Below are 16,059 nucleotides of genomic sequence, written 5' to 3' on the forward strand. Positions count from 1 at the left end.
TCATTTTTCTTAGTCTCATAGTCCATTTGTTAGACCTATTGTGTTAGCTGTATGAGCCAGAGGATGACTTCAATACAATAAGAGATTCATTGCAGGAGGCATTGCCTGGCCAAGGGTGACTACAGGCCCCAGTCTACATTGTGGCAGGAGCGGGTGAGGCGGGCCCGTCCTGCGCCCTTTTTGGCCTGCCAGAATCTTGTTTTTGCCTTGAACAAACTTAGAACCTCATCTAACCCCTGCCTCATCCCACTTTCAAAGGGAGGGGCTACACGTCGATCATTGATTTTATATTTGTCTCTGCTCCTCTATTCCAGGTCATATAAAAAAAAATCGATATCATTGTTAGCCCGTTTAGTGGTCAGCCCGACGCTTTTTAATCTGTACGTCCAGCCACTGGCTGAGGTCGCTAAACGGTGGGAGCTTTCTATAGTCTCATACGCAGACGACACTCAGCTAGTGGTACTGCTGAGTGCGTCCAATTTTAAATCGGGCCTAACAGCAGTTACCAACTGGATGACATCCAATTACCTACAGCTCAACGCCAACAAGACTGAGGTCTTACTGCTAGGTAAGGATGTCTCCGCCTGGGGAGACAAATGGTGGCCAGAAATTCTCGGGAATCCTCCTGAGCCGAAAAATGAGGTAAAAAACCTTGGAGTCTGGCTAGATTCCTCGCTCAACTTCATCCACCACACAAAAAAGGTTGCCGCTATGTGCTTTGGGATTCTTCGGAACCTCAAGCCGATTTAAAAATTCTTTGACTCTCCCACCCGCCAAATCATAGTGCAGTCTTCCATTCTATCTCGATTGGATTATGCGAGCTCTCTACTCTTAGGGGCCAATCAGACGGAGGTGGGGAGGTTACAACGAGTGCAAAACGCGGCAGCCAGAGCCTTGATAGGACTTCCTCGCTTCCATTCAGTTTCCAGCACTCTGACCAAACTTCACTGGCTGCCCGTGGACAAGAGGATCAAATTTAAAACCTTATGTCTGTCATTTAAAATCTTGAAACTTGCCTCTCCTCCTATGCTGTGTCCCCTCCCGACCCCTTACATTCCTCGGCGAACCTTACGCTCAGAGGGCCAACACCTGGTAGCGGTCCCTCGAATAAAGCGTGCGCGGATGGGAGGACGCTCCTTCCGCTACTTAGCAGCGAAAATATGGAACGCTTTACCACCCCAGGTCCACGGCCTAAATGACCTTCTGACGTTCAGAAGGGCCATCAAAACCTACCTGTTTTGCTAACTGCTTTGTTATGTTATAGCCGTATGTCCATCTCTACGGCAGCCAACTCTCCTGTCTATTAAAGCGCCGGGACGCCCCTTAGCTGGGGCAGCTGCACGCTATATAAGATTTTATAACATAACATTTATAACATAACATAATCCCCTGTCCCTAACTCTCGATGCTCTTACCATCCCTAGTGGGCAGCAGGGGGTGTCTGACAGGGAAATCACCTTGTGGACCAGGGTAGAAGACTCAAATGGGTGGAGGTGGACTCCACCCTCCTAAAGGCCTCCCTCTTTACTAAGTGTGCCCAGGAGTTTGCTACCTGCTTGGACATAGACGCGGCTTGGCGGGATATCTTACAAGCCTTTGTGGGGATTGCCCATGTAGTACTCAACCTACTGTTAACATCAACCCCTTATAAGGGCTCCCAGGATCCCAAATGGTTTGATAGGGATTGTGCGTGTTGTCTTTGCCACTTGAAGGTGGTACTCAAACAATCCTACAGGGATAGGAACCTTGTTGCCAGATTTAGGCAGGCCTACAAGCAGGCCCTTGCTAACCCCAATTCTACTCTGTGGGAGATGGCTTGGGGGATTTATGTCAGGCCAGTGAGTGTGGGTATAGTTCCTTTTTTTAGAAACTGGTAAACAGGCCCTGCTCTGTAGAGATGTCAGCATATATTCAAACAACAAAGGGTGGACCACTTTGAGGGTATTTTTTATCAAAGGGTGGGTGGGGAGGGCGAGGACAGTACAGTATTGGTGAATGGGTGCTCTCCTGTGGTTTTTGTCATGGAGGAGGTCACCCAGGGCATCTTGGCTTAATGCAGAAATAAACCTCCGGCCTTGGTGGAATTCCCCTCGACTTATTCTGGTTGGACGTGGCGATCTGGGGGCCCCTGCTGACTCAGGTTTTAAACCTGGCCACATGGGAGGAGGCGCTTCCCTCATGGTCCACACTAGAGTTTGTTCCTGTATTTAAGAAAGTGGGCGAGAAAGATCGAAAACGTTAGTGCCCCATATCATTAATAGACACAGTAGTGAAAGTTATGGAGAGGGTTGTCCTCAATAGACTTTTGGAATGATCTGACGAGAACAACATTTTGAGCAACGTTCAATATGACTTGAGGCCCGGTAGGTCGACCTTTGACCATTGTTTGAACCTCCACTTTATTATAAACAAATACACGGTTGCCCATTCTGACTCCCTCACTTAGCCTTCATGGACCTTACGTCTGCGTTTGACAGAGTCAACTTTATTAAACTTTGGGCCCTGCTCTTATGGAGGAGGGTGGATCTGAAAATTGTGGCCCTCTTAGCTAATCTGTATGCTGATACTACTGCCTCAGTGAATTTCTCACAGGGCAAAGCTCGCAAATGGTAATTTTCTACAAGAAGAGGTGTACGTCAGGGGTTTCACTTCATGCCATTCTTGTTCATGTGAATGGACTTGAGCTTGCCCTTCTATCTTCTCAGGCCCACCCTGTATTGTTATATGCCGATGATGCAGTACTCATGGCTCGTACGCCAAGGGGCCTGGCCCGACTTCTGGACAAGTTTGTCTCTTATATGGGGAGCTTGGACTTATCTGTTAACTTTTCAAAGTCCTATGTTATTATTGTTGGCTGGCGATCTATTAGTTCCAAGACTTTTAAGTGGCCAATTACACCCTGGTCAAAGTCTCAACCTTTCCCTATCTAGGGGTCCTATTAGACATGAAGAATAATTGGGATCCCCTTATAGAGGGAAAGAGATCCGAGTTCCTTAGATCTACTAGGGCATTTTTTTAGCTTTTCACAAAGGCTTGGCGTTTGGCCTCCAAGTGTCCTCCTAAAAATGTATCGGGCAAAATGCTTGTCCCACTTACGGTATGTAAGCAAGATCTGGGGGTTTGTAAAGACTTGAAAACTCCAAGCAGCAGAAAAACAGTTTTTACGACGTTTAGCGCAGATCCTGCAAAGCACCCCTACATTTTCAGTGAATTCAGAGCTCGGATTTAGTCATAAAGAAGACACCGTGGCTCTTAGTCCACTACTGTGCTGGATTAAGATCTGGTCCAAGGAGGAGCTGAAGCTCAATAAACTGATTCTCTTGGATTGCTTGGACTCAACCTGGTGCTTTGAATCCCCTGGTTACTGTACGTAAAGGCAGCTTTTGCCTTTCTTGGGAGACCGAATATTTTACTGCTTCCCATTCTTTGTCCTCCCGAGAACTGAATTGTATCAAAAGATGGTTCCTCGAGCCGGGTCAGTTAGCAAGAAAACATCTTGAGCTGCAGAAACCCTTGGTGCGGGGTCACATGCTTCTAAAGACTGTCCAGGGTATAGAGTCATATTTAGTGCATATGCCTCACCAGCGCGAGAGATTTTTATTGTCCAGGCTTAGGTTTATTCTGTTACACCATATTTTGGCCTCTTCAAGTGACTGGGCCCATTCTGAGACTATTTTAGTAGGCCCAGGAAGCAATTTTTTGTACCCCTGTTGAAATCCCTGAACTTTTCTCAAGTACATCCTGCCCTTGTTTATTTGCAGATGCTTCCTAATGAAATCGTATTGTTTACTGTGTTTTTTTACGAGCTGCATTGACGTCCAGGAGATCTATACCGGACTGCTTTCCTTGCTCATGTTTTTTTTATATGTATTTTTTGTGTAAGTGCAAAACTGGGATGATTTTCTATTATATTTATTGTGTTCTTTTATGGTTGTTTTTGTCAACCGAATAAAGATTTTAGAATGATGATGATGAAAATAAGAACTTATGGACCTGGTGAAGATTAGGGAATGCTCATTTCAAGCACACATTTCACATGTGTACGACAAGGTTCACATTGAGCTAATTATACAAAAATATATGCAGAAACTTGTATTATTGACACAAAAAATCTTTAGTTGTGATATGTTTTCCCATCTTTGAAAGGGGTGTGTGACATTTGTGTCATTACCTATAAATTCTGGAAAATTACACCAAATTATGTGAAATGTAAATTCAGCATTTTGCACAATATTCTAGTTCAAAAATGCGTTCTTGCATCCAATTTGGGCTCAAGGACACATTTTGCGCTAAAGTAATAGCACCAAAAACACACACATGTGCCGGGAACAACAGCAGCTCAAGTGCTGGTCATTCATGTTGTTCCTGTGCTATAATTTCACTTGCAAAGATGGCATAATTACACAACATGGCATAATGGCATCATTTCAGAAATTTTGCATAATGCAATATTCCCAAAATTACACAAATTACGCTGGTGTAATTTCACTTGGGCCTATAAACTTACTTATGCCGTGACATGTATGGCTTCAAGCCAGAAAGAAAAAAAATCATGCACAGTAATATACCTACAATAACTGCCACGAGACATTTTATTTTCCAAAATTACGAAAAGTGTACGCTGTTCGCCTTTGAATTGTACAACACATATGCTGTGGCACTGTTCCCTATAGCTGGGATTGCCATTAGCAATTCCGAGCCTAAATCTGATTTTGTCAATTTTCCATTGCAGTCAACCACTTAAGCTGCAGTGAAGTTTCTTTCTTCTTCACAGAGTCATTTCTGTATTATTCCCTGGTCATACTGCTCTTTCACTGAAGCGCCTTCTTTTCTGCCCGCAGGATGAGATTCTGTGCCAGATCAATGGACCCATCTCACTGGCTCTTTCTGGTCTATGTGTTAATGGTGTGCTGTAAATTGTTGTCCGCCTCGAGCCACCATCCCCGGGGACATGCAGGTAGGAGCTTTAAAGTCATTACACACCACTGAGACCAATTAATAACACTCACAGAACGTTGGAGTCCAGTTTTTAGCCCCTGATAATTGATGAAGCTGTTGACAGTGTGTTATAATCACTGTAAAAGGGTACAGAACACGACGAAATAGAAGAAATTATCAAGATTAAAGGTGGGTCTTTCTGTAAACCTGAAGCAATTAGCAAAGACTTCCCTTCTGAGGCACATAGCAGTTTTAATATTGCTGGGATCTCACTTTCTTTTCTTCTTCCTCTTCTGTAAATCAAATTTATTAAATACAGCACACCTGCTATTGTAATCAAAAGAAGCCTGTGGTAGGTACAATCAATTGAATTAACATTGCCTATCAATACATTTTGTGAAAAATAAGTCTTTCGTAACCCTTCTACTCTAGAAAAGTTGAAATGTAATTATTTGTTTGGACATATCGTGCTTGGCTGAATTCAACATATGTTAAGCATGGCAGGAACTTGTGAGGTACATAATAGCGTACATTCTTCTGTTGAGAGGATGTGATTGGGAGTCACTCATGTGTAAGAGAGCTTGACAGTCGTGATCTATGCTTTTGTGATTGATTAAAGCTCTGTCTTAGTGCAGTCATAAAACAAATCACAGACCCATGACCAAAACCAAATCCCACCTGCCTGAGTGAGACTCAGTGTGTCATGGAATCAGTGTGCCGCTTTTGGAATAAAGCAGCCTGTATATACATCTATGACTAAATAATGCATGGGTTGAAGTGTCCCTTCCTATAGGGTATTGCAAGTCACTGTGGTGTTCACTGCCTTATAGAGGAATGAGGCAAAAGCCAATTCTTTATAAGGATACTGCACTCCAAAAGCCCTTGCGATATCCTTTTCACTTAGAGTAGGGGGGGCTTATTTATCATTGATGTTTTTTTCTCCATTGTTTTGGTTTTGCTGTAGCATGATGACGTGGCTGATGACGTGTGGCATGGCTGAAAGAGATCAAATCAAGAAGATGTATTGAGCCCCATGGGATGTGATGCATATTATTTATTTTAGTCCTTTACTGCTGGAAAAATGGTCCAGACGTACATGATGATGACATCTGTTATTTTACAGGCCCTAGTTTTTGCATTGGTTGACTGTTTTGCTCCATCTTGTCATATTGACTGGTATAGTCTAATATGACCTATGTTGGTGACCACTTCAGAGACAAAAGTCTACGAATGTAGCAATCTGAAAAAGGCGTTGAATGAGAATAAATATGAGTATTCAGAAATGGACACGAGTAACCTGATTACTTTTTTAAAGACCAAGCAATAAGACAACTAAATGAAGAATCTGCATAATAGTCATTTCTTCAGTGATTTTCTGATCGAAGATGCTCTGTAGTCGTTCTGTGGAAAGCAGGGAATGCATTTTGTTACTGTGCAACTTCCCATCAAAGCCTGTGGCATTTTACTTACCTATTCACAGCTGCAACTGCAACTGCATTTTACGATCTTTTCATCTTGCAGGATGTTATATAAAACGTATTATTTAGGGGTCAGCCAGTAGGATGCCTCCTTTGGAGATAGGAAGGGATGGTGGGATGTTGCGGCATCATTAGGTAGAATGGCTGCTCTACCAATCATTAAACGTCCTCCTTCCTACTCAAGCCAAAGTACAGGCTATGAACTTTGGAAGGGAAAGAAGTGTGGAAGAACTGGAGAAAGACTGGCATTGCTGCTGAGGCCCTGCCTGGACGTTTGGGGCACACCAAATGACCACGTGCATTCTGACAATTGTTGAATCTCTTCAAGGCTGGTGACACACTCTCCTGACCTTCTCCTGACCCGTTGAGAGAAGACATGCTGGGCAACGTGAAAGAAGGGGCTCTCGTAGCCTTCTGTTGGACTACTCCTCTTCTTGTTGTTACGCACAGCCATGTTGCAAGTGACACAGGGCTTTGAGGGCTGGAGAATGCAGGCAAGGAGAGTTGTTTACCATGAAGGACTTTGGGAGGTCACCAGTTTAGGCAGAGGGCAAGTCCAGACCTCATCAGTTGAGCTACCGATAAGAAAGCTTACGTCCATTGCTGTCAGAAATCTGTTGGTCAGTAGACCTTTGGAGGATGGCTCAGGTGGCTGCAGCTCAGCATCTGAAGCAGAATACAACCTATGCCATAAAATCCCAGCTGGGACTGAGTAAGCATCACCTGTAGAAGCTGCTTGTACATGACTTTATTGGACTTGTAGCCGATGCGCTAGGACTGGTTGCAACCACCACTGTAGATAAATTGTCAGTGCTTATATATATTGTACTTCCAGGGAGTCCACGCTTATGTGATGACAAGCCCTTAACTGTGAGGCTGCTAAAAACATGTTGCGCTTCTACCTAGAGTTGGGGAGTTGGAGTGATTCTCCAGGGCAGCAGCAATGTCACCTGCTTCTACCTGTTGATAGTGAAGTATAGCATGGAGAGATTAGGAATAGTTAGCTTCCATGCTTGGTCAAAAGAAGGAGTGTGCTAATTGGTGGGGTAGCCAGCATGGCAACTTTGAGAAGCCCTCCCCCCCTGCAAGGTACATGGATGTCCCCCCCTTCGGACTCCAGTCTCAGGCAGGGGTACTGTGCTGAGGGGGTCCCTACAACTCGGTCCCCTGCACCATGTGGGCTGCTGGGGCCTATGTTACATTACTGTGCATGGTCTCCCATTGCCCCTGGGGAGAAGTAGGCTAATAATGGGTTTGCACAGGTACCCCTTGAATGCCAACTTCAAAAAATAAATGAAAGGCAAGCAGGTACTGTTTCAAGAGTGAAGAAACCAGAGATGCAGAGTTCAAAAAGAGTACTGAGCATCTTGCTAGGTAACTTCTGCCAACAAAGTAGGAGCTGACAGGGGGAACATGGCGGCCGACAGCTAGTCCCGGCCGCGAGCTCCGGTACACTAAGGGGAGAAATGATAGAGTGAGCAAGAATCTGACCTGTGCCCCTAGTGAGTGAGTGGGTGGCGACCTCGCCCAAACCTTGTCCGGGCTGGGGGAGTGTTGCTGCTTGGATCGGCAGTTAGGAGTTGTCAGCAGTGTTGTGATCACTCGCTCCTCGCGGGGGAGGCTCCACTCGCTGGTTTCACTTTCGGCGTTTCTGGCGTCCAAAGCTGTGGCGTTATGCGGTGAGTGAGAGGAGGCAGGGGATCTGAGGAGCTCGCCGGTTGCCGCGGGAGCTTGGCTGGGGTCATTTTGGCAGGCCTGACTGTGTTTTCTGGTCTTGGTGCCCCCGTGAAGGGACGGATTACACCAGCAGATTGCTGGCATCGCATCGCAGAAGACAGTGTCGCAGCCTAATTACAGTGCGTGCTTGGAGGCAGCTAGTCGGCTAGGCCAAAGCTGGCGCGCTGCCGCAAGAATAGGTTTTAAAAGCAGAGGAGTTAGAGAGGGCTGCCTGTTTTCTGCTGGGTATAGTCCACCCATTTTCGGTAGACATTCATGTCATTTGTTGATAAAATTCAGAAAGGAAGGAGAAATTACAACAATTTTCCCCCTGAAAATCTGATGACTTCGGTAAGAAGGGGGAAAGAGCACACACCCAAATCTAAAAAGACCTTGAAAGCAAATAATGACATACCTGATAGCGACAGTGAAAGATACAGTCTAAGGAAAAGGGAGGTAAAAAATCAAAATACTTTACCACTTTTGTCTCCCCAAAGAGAGCAAAACGAGAGCGGACCCAGCTGTAACTTACCTGCCCCCCCAGACAAAGAAATAAAGGGCTCCTTGACAGTTAGACAGACACCAGAGCCACGTTTGGAGGCAAGGAAAAAGCAAAGTAGGAAAAATGTTGAGTGTGTAGAAATAACACCCTCCCTTCGATCACACTTTAAAGTTCAGATTCAAATTGTACATTTAGGGCCAGATGTAGATAATCAGCATTTACCGATTCTAAAATACCGAATTATACTGATTCGGTATTTTAGAATCGGTAAATGCTATGTAGGTATCCAAAAATGTTTACCGAATCTGTAAAATTCGGTAAATACCGAATCGGTATTTACCGATTTGGTATTCCCCATTCATTCCTATGGGCCTTAAGACCCAAAAGGAGTGAATGGGAATTACCAAATCGGTAAAAAGGGGGGGAAACATTGAAGGGTGGTAGGGTGTCACTTTGACACCCTGTTGCACCCCTGAATTGTGTATGGGTGCACATGTGGCACACATACATGCCCTAAGGGCATGTATGTCTGCCACATGGCACTGTTATTATTTGCATAAATTTGCATTTTTTAGGGTTTTCGAAATTTACCACCAACTTGTAGTTGGTGGTAAATAACGAATCCTAAAATGGAAAAATCACTCATTTGAGTACTCCCTACATATCAGGATTCGGTAATTTACCGATTCGGTATTTATGAATTCGGTAATTTACAGATTCCTTAAATTACCGATTCGGTAAATTACCGAATCCTTAATTTAGGCCCCTACATATGAAAAGCCTAATTCCGGTCGATAACGGCCGAAATTCGGTAATTTCGGTTATTACTGATCGGAACTAGGCTTCCTACATCTGGCCCCAAGCCCCTCCATTCCCCTCAAAACAGCATTTAACGCAACGTCTGCGTCCGCATCCCCGCCGCTATCTTCGTCTGCATCCTTAGCCGAGACCCAAAAGCCGGATTCCACTGCCCCCTTTCAAGTTATGGATGGTACCAGCACTGGCTTTGGTACTGGCGTTGGCATTGGCACTGGTATTGGTACCATTAAAGGCGTGGACTGTATAGATAGTGCTTTGTGTCTGGAAAATAGGTTTGCCCCTCTTGCTGCTATAGCAGAAACCGAAGTAAGCGAACAAGTAAGTGAACAAGCACAAATTGAGACTGACCCAGCTGACAACACTAACGAGATGGTGAAAACAGCTCTGGCAGCCCCTGCAATGGCGATAACATCAGACCAGCTAGAGTGGCCCATTCAACCAGGCATTGAGGGACTAATATCCACTCTATTAACAGAAGTTAGAGAAAAGTTTGCCATTTCTGAGACAAACCAACAAAAAATTCAAGACACTTGCGAAGCACTAGAAAGCAAGATCAATAGCTTGATGGATAGTGTTGGAGTAATTGAAAACTCTTTGAAAGATCTCATAAAAAATGTTGATGCAAATAAGGACGAAATCACCAAACTAAAAGCAAGTGAAAAAAACTGCGGAATAAGTTGGAGACCCTTCAAAATAATGCTAGAAGAAATAGCATTAAGATTTTGAATGTCCAAGAGGGTCTGGAAGGGGAGGATATTAGGGAGTTTATAATAAAATTCCTGAAAGAATTTAATATGGAGATCGACGAGCTTACTCTAGAAGAGGATATCCAGAGTTCACCGAGATCACTATCTCAAGAGACCAGGAAAAAAAAAAAAAAGGAAAATTCTGGTGAACTGTAAATCTTATTCCCTGAAAGAGAAAATCCTATCAGGTGGGCTTAAGGGGAATGGTCCTTTAAAGTGAGATCAGACATCTCTCGCGCAACTCAAGATAAACAGTGGGAGATGGGGAAGCACATCTCAGAACTGAGAGTGTAGTGTAGTTCCTATATTCCCAATAAGGTCTGCGCATTGGAATAACATAAACAATAGTTTAGACGTAGGACTGAGGTCGACTAGGTCTCTATTGAATATGTTAGACTTAATTGTGTGTGCCAGCTAGCTCAGAGGTCACTAGAAACTTTATCGAGTAAACAAGAAGGTGTTTAGCTTTCCTGAATAGACGAGAAGGGATTAGCTTCTGACAACCGCATAAACATGACAACTTTGCTCCCTCCAGAATAAGGAGTATATCTCCAGAGTTGCGGAAACAATAGATAGCTATTTTACTCAGTCAATTGTGCATGCTTCGTTTCACCAGAAATGCAGAGAAACAGAGAGACGGGCGTTATCAATAAAAGGGTTATTTATTGAGCAGTCTTCTTTCTCATGCAAGAGAAATGAATTGCCACAATTGCAATACATGTCATAAAGTAAAGTGCGTACAGTTAAAGGAGTATTATGAAATAATACTGTAAAAGCATTCATATGGTTTCTAAGCCATAAGATACTTAAAATGGATAAAATACATACAATGATAAAATAATGACTAAACGTACTCAACTGGTGTTTCTAAGATACCCCTACCCCGGTGTACCTAACCTAAGCCTAGTACGTGGGAAGGAGTAGATGAGTTACAGTTTTTGCCAAGAATCTGAATCAAGAATTCTCTATGGGTCTAATCAGCTCCGTACCTTGGTTATAGAATGAAGGAGGTCTTGTATCTCTCTCTCTCAGGACTCGATCTCCCAGCAACCCGCAAGGGTGACCGGAAAACACTGGAGCTGGATTTCTCGGCAGGAGAAAAGACAGCGTCTCTCTCAGTGCATCAGCAGGGAGGGTCGGCTTCCGTCGGCACTCGCATCAGCAGGGCGTTGGGCAAGTAGATAGACGATCTGCTCCAAACCACTGTGTGTTGTTTAAGGCAGATGTTGGTATATTTATACCTGGAAGGTGCCGAGTTTGATGTAAGGTTGGACATAAGACGTCACTAAGAACTGGCAGTTCTTTCAGGACTCCAGGAGTTCTAGGACAAATCAAAACTGAAGCAGGGGGAATTCCCGGGCCGCTGGAGGCTTGGTTTGTTTAAGAACGCATTGTGCTTTCTAGGAGTCTATGGGAGTAGCCTTGTCGTATTTGGACTGCATTGGCTATGACTTAATATGGATATGATTCTTATGCCTTTATAAGGACATGATTTGTTATAACCACATAAGGGCATAAATCGGGAATGTCTTAATTAGGGTCCTAGATACATTCACAACACCAACTCCACATATAATGTCCATCATTACTAAATACTAAGTAATACTAAACATTTAACGATGCATGTGTTTTTCAGCCCACCCCAAAATACATAGTTAGCATTTGAAATGGTATATACACGAAAAATGAGTATAATACTTTACGCTTTTAGTAAGCAGTGGTGTCATTCAGATAATGCATATTTTGTACCTTTAGAATGTTGACTGAATGAATCACGAAATTTACATTCATGAAATGGCTCTTAATACAGAAGAGAAGGTCGAGACCATTTCATCACATATTTATACAAGACTTTACATGTGCTAGAGGCCAAGTCAAAATAGTGTCTATAGAGATTTTAAAATTAGAAATCTTGTTCTCTAAGAATAGTTCTACTTTAAGCAGAGTATCATGTGACAATAAAAAAGGTAAATATTTTGGGAACCAGAGAAAAATAATTTCGTTTCTGGGAAGAAAAATAGTTCCAATGTTTTTTAGAAGTTCTGTTTATCAAAACTGAAGGCCGAATTCAGAGTTCAGGAAACGCTGTGTGCTCGCTATTTCAAACATTATTCTCGTTGTTAGGAGAGAACATTAACTCAGATAGGCTGGTAAAAAATGTGTCTACAATAGTAGGTGAAAGTTGTACCAGGTCCGAAAAAGTAGAAATAGTGCATATGTGCGAAGCATTGCCATCATCGGTGTTCAGATCAGCAATAGTCACGGAAGGTTGTACCTGTGTGCCGCTTTCATCTCGTTCCTCACCGCCACCTAATCGTAATGGTGAGATCTCAACGAATGCCGTCATCAGAATGGGTAGCCGCTGGGGACAACACATTGCATGAGCCGTTACCGAACCAAGCAAAGTATCGACATCTATAGGTACTGCTGAAGGGAGTGTGAGGCAGACGTCTAACACACATTCTTCTCCGCAAAGCAGGCATCGTAGAACAGGTAAGATGCAATCTTGCCAGATTGGTCTGAATGAAAGAAACCAGGTAGTATTCAGATCTCTTAGCCTAGCCTAGCCGAGGACTTTAGTGATCCGTTCCCGGTATTGCATTGCTAGGATCGTGTCTTCCCTTGTAGCCTGAGTTTTGTCTTGACTTGACTTGACTTGCCATATCGGAGCAGAAGGAACAAAAATAAGATTCCTGCTACGAGTCCCAAGATGAGAGGCAGGCCGCCGAACACAGAATGTACGAAATTCAGGAAGATGCCAAGAATTGCTTCAAAGGGTGCTAACAGTCCCGGAAAAATTGTCTTAAATATATGTGCGATGCCGCTGGTATCAAGATTTAAGATTTGGCTTAACATTTCTACGAAATGTACGGGGCAATTTGTCCATAATAATGTATGTATCTCTGCTGCTGTCCTTGCAACTTGCAGATGATACGTTTCTCTACACGAGGTTTAAGGAACAGTTGTTTGTAAAAGAATAGAATTCATTCTGCTTAAAGTATCAATTTGAATAGAAGAGATATTCAAAGAAGGCCATATTGCCGCCTCCATGTCTGGTTTGCTGTTTGGATACAATACTCGCATACAACAAGTGACCATGGAAGTAACGCTCACGAGATAGGCTTTTCCTGGCACCATGCCACAACAGCTGTGGTCACTTATTAGAACGTAGCTGCCGTTGGAAAGCTGTCTGAAAAAAGGCTCTATCTGTGTAGCAGGGGTGCCGTGCAGGTGGCATGAAACGTTATTTGATGAACCTTCGTAAGTCAATTCCGTGACACAGAATTGTACCGCTTAGTAAATTTTTACGGTTGTTACCACTAGGAAACACCTCTTTCTTGCCCCCACTCCAATATCTATGTGTATAAGGCAAATTCCAGGTTGACTTGATGTATCCTTTACCCTACCTTTCATACAGGCCTGCTGGTATATACTTTTGGCAGTATTGAAACTGAAAAGTTGTTATCGGGATTGTAATGGTGCTATGGATTATCCACTCAATGACCGGTCATTCTGAGATTGTCAATGGTAATTTTTCGAGTTTTTCAATGCTCAGCATATAGTCTGCCCCTCTTTGTGCCAAAGAGATTTGTTTATCAGTAAGGTTAAAGATAGAAAATAATGACGTTTTGTTGATTAGACGCCATGGCACGTTGCCTGAACGCAAATTTTGTAACGTCCAGCCTAACTGTACAATAGAACGTAATTGGGACTGGCCATGTTGTAACATTAGCATATCCTGTTCTATTATATCAATAGCAGATGATACAATGCTGTCCAGTGAATACAATCTGGAGGACAGAGTCATTAACCCATTGTCCACTACAGAAAGTGATTTTTCCAAATTAATACAATCAATTTCTCGTATTTTTTCTGCAGTGTTAATTTGTGTTATTTTCCAAGCTTCATTGTAAGCTGCGTATATACCGGCGTATATGAAACGTTTTTGACGCTGTTTGCGAGGTCCCAGTAAGAAATCTCGCAAGTCAGCAGCTTCTTTAAGTAAAGTTAAGTGTTGCTTAATTTCGGGTAGTGTGGATTTCTGTAGCCATTCGAGGCATAGTTTTTCTACACTGTATGTTGTTATTATCCCTGGATGTTGTCTCTGGGAATATCTTGGGTCTGGCCTGTTCTGTTTGAACCCCTGTATTTTGTTCAGGAATCTATCTTGACAGTTATTAGTGTCTGTGGGCCAGATCAACCATTTGTTTCAATCAGGATTTGTTCTGTTTTGTTTTAAAATATAGAACACGTCTAACCCCTCATCTGTAGTGTTATTTCTATCAGGCATAGGCTTTGGTATAGACAGGTTGTTTAAATCTTTTATTTTGGCTAGACCAAGACAGGTTGTTTGTTGAATGGTGTCATTCAGGAACATTATTTGTTCTGGGATCATACAGGCTCTGAATAATGATTCTAGTCCTTGTACCTGCCATTCTTTTGTACCCCAGACAGTTTTTGTCTCAATGTTTTTTTTCCAAAATTTAAAACCAACTGTAGACATTTTCTCATAAAACTTTTCAGAATAAATCAGTTTAGTGTTTGTCAACATGTTTTTCATTCCTGTCTTATTCATAATTTTAAAATAAAACATTTCTGGATTAGTGATATTAAACCCTGAGAAGTATGGGAATTTCTCATAAAATGTTTTCGATCTGCCTTTTGGCAGAGTTGGACAATGTTCCCATTGATTATAACTGAAAACATGTCTAGGATTAGCAGATTTATGCAAATAATGACACCCAAAATGATTAAAGCAATACATTTCTTCATAATTTGATGAACCTTGTAAATAATCATGTTCTGTAAATGTTGCTGACATTTCTAAATCTGACATCATAATATTAATATTTTCAAAGTCCTAATCATCAGAGAAAGTACTAGGTGCTACAAAGTCACTTAAAGAAATCTTGAACTGATGTGGATATTTCAAGAGTTCAACCGGGCCATAGATTTCATAATCAGTATTGTCCCATGCTACACCACCAGGTATAGGAATAGCTGTGATGTTCACTGATGATAGTTCTCTTTTTTCAATGTGAGAGGATCTGTGAAGTTTTAGAACCAAGTTGATGTTCTGACTTGCTGTGTCCATTGTACTGTATTTTCCATCAATCCTTCTTCCCAAGCTTAAAACTAAGATGAGCCAGAGCAGGAGGAAAAGTACACCTAACACAATCCACAGTTCAATCCACGGTGAAATCAAATATGTTTCTCCAAGTTGATGAACGAGTTCTGTAATTTTGTCTGTGAAAGTTTTGTTTGCTGGCTTGTCTTCATGTTCACTTGGATCATCAGAAAAGTCATTGAAGTTGATAAAGTAGCCAGATGCAGTTCTGTCAATTGTTGGAATTGCTTCCGAATTTTCATTAATCTTTGGATTTGCTTCTTCCTTTGTCATATTAGTATAGTCAGAGGCTACATCATTGTAGACAGGTGTTTCTTGACGAACTGTTGCAATTTGGGTTTCAAGAGGCACAAGTTCCATGGCATTGTTGCATAGCCCTTTTTTATTCACTGCAGGTTTATCAAATGTGAGTAGTCTCTCAGTTTGAACCTCTTGGATTGTAGCAAGGTTTGGTCTTCTGCTACTTCTTGGGAGTCCACTGGGCCTACTACTTATTATTGGCCACATGGTTGTGGTTTTACCAGGTCGGTTGATACAACTCAGTTCTCCTTTTTACCAGCAAGGGGCGGTAGTACTACTGATCTTGTTCCGCTGATAGCTAAGACAGGTACTGCTTTTCTGTAAGAAGGCCCAAATTCCTTCTTCACCGCAATCTTTTCTCTGACCAGATCCCCAATCTTTGGAATCCAGACAGGTCTTGCTGGGACAGGTGGTTTCTCTTCAGTGGCCGTT

The 16,059-nt window shown here is 42.7% G+C and overlaps 1 protein-coding gene across 1 annotated transcript in view; it reads left to right on the plus strand.

The window, feature by feature from the left end:
- The window catches only part of TAFA4 (TAFA chemokine like family member 4), a 619,417-nt gene that overhangs the window by 253,874 nt on the left and 349,484 nt on the right, over positions 1-16,059 (plus strand). The window contains exon 3 of the mRNA XM_086939557.1: positions 4,842-4,957. Within this exon, the coding sequence (XP_086795683.1) occupies positions 4,842-4,957 (116 nt within the window). The remainder of the gene's footprint in view (positions 1-4,841; positions 4,958-16,059) is intronic.

The sequence above is a fragment of the Lissotriton vulgaris genome, chromosome 9 (assembly GCF_964263255.1).
Source record: "Lissotriton vulgaris chromosome 9, aLisVul1.2, whole genome shotgun sequence".
Lineage (NCBI taxonomy): Eukaryota > Metazoa > Chordata > Amphibia > Caudata > Salamandridae > Lissotriton > Lissotriton vulgaris.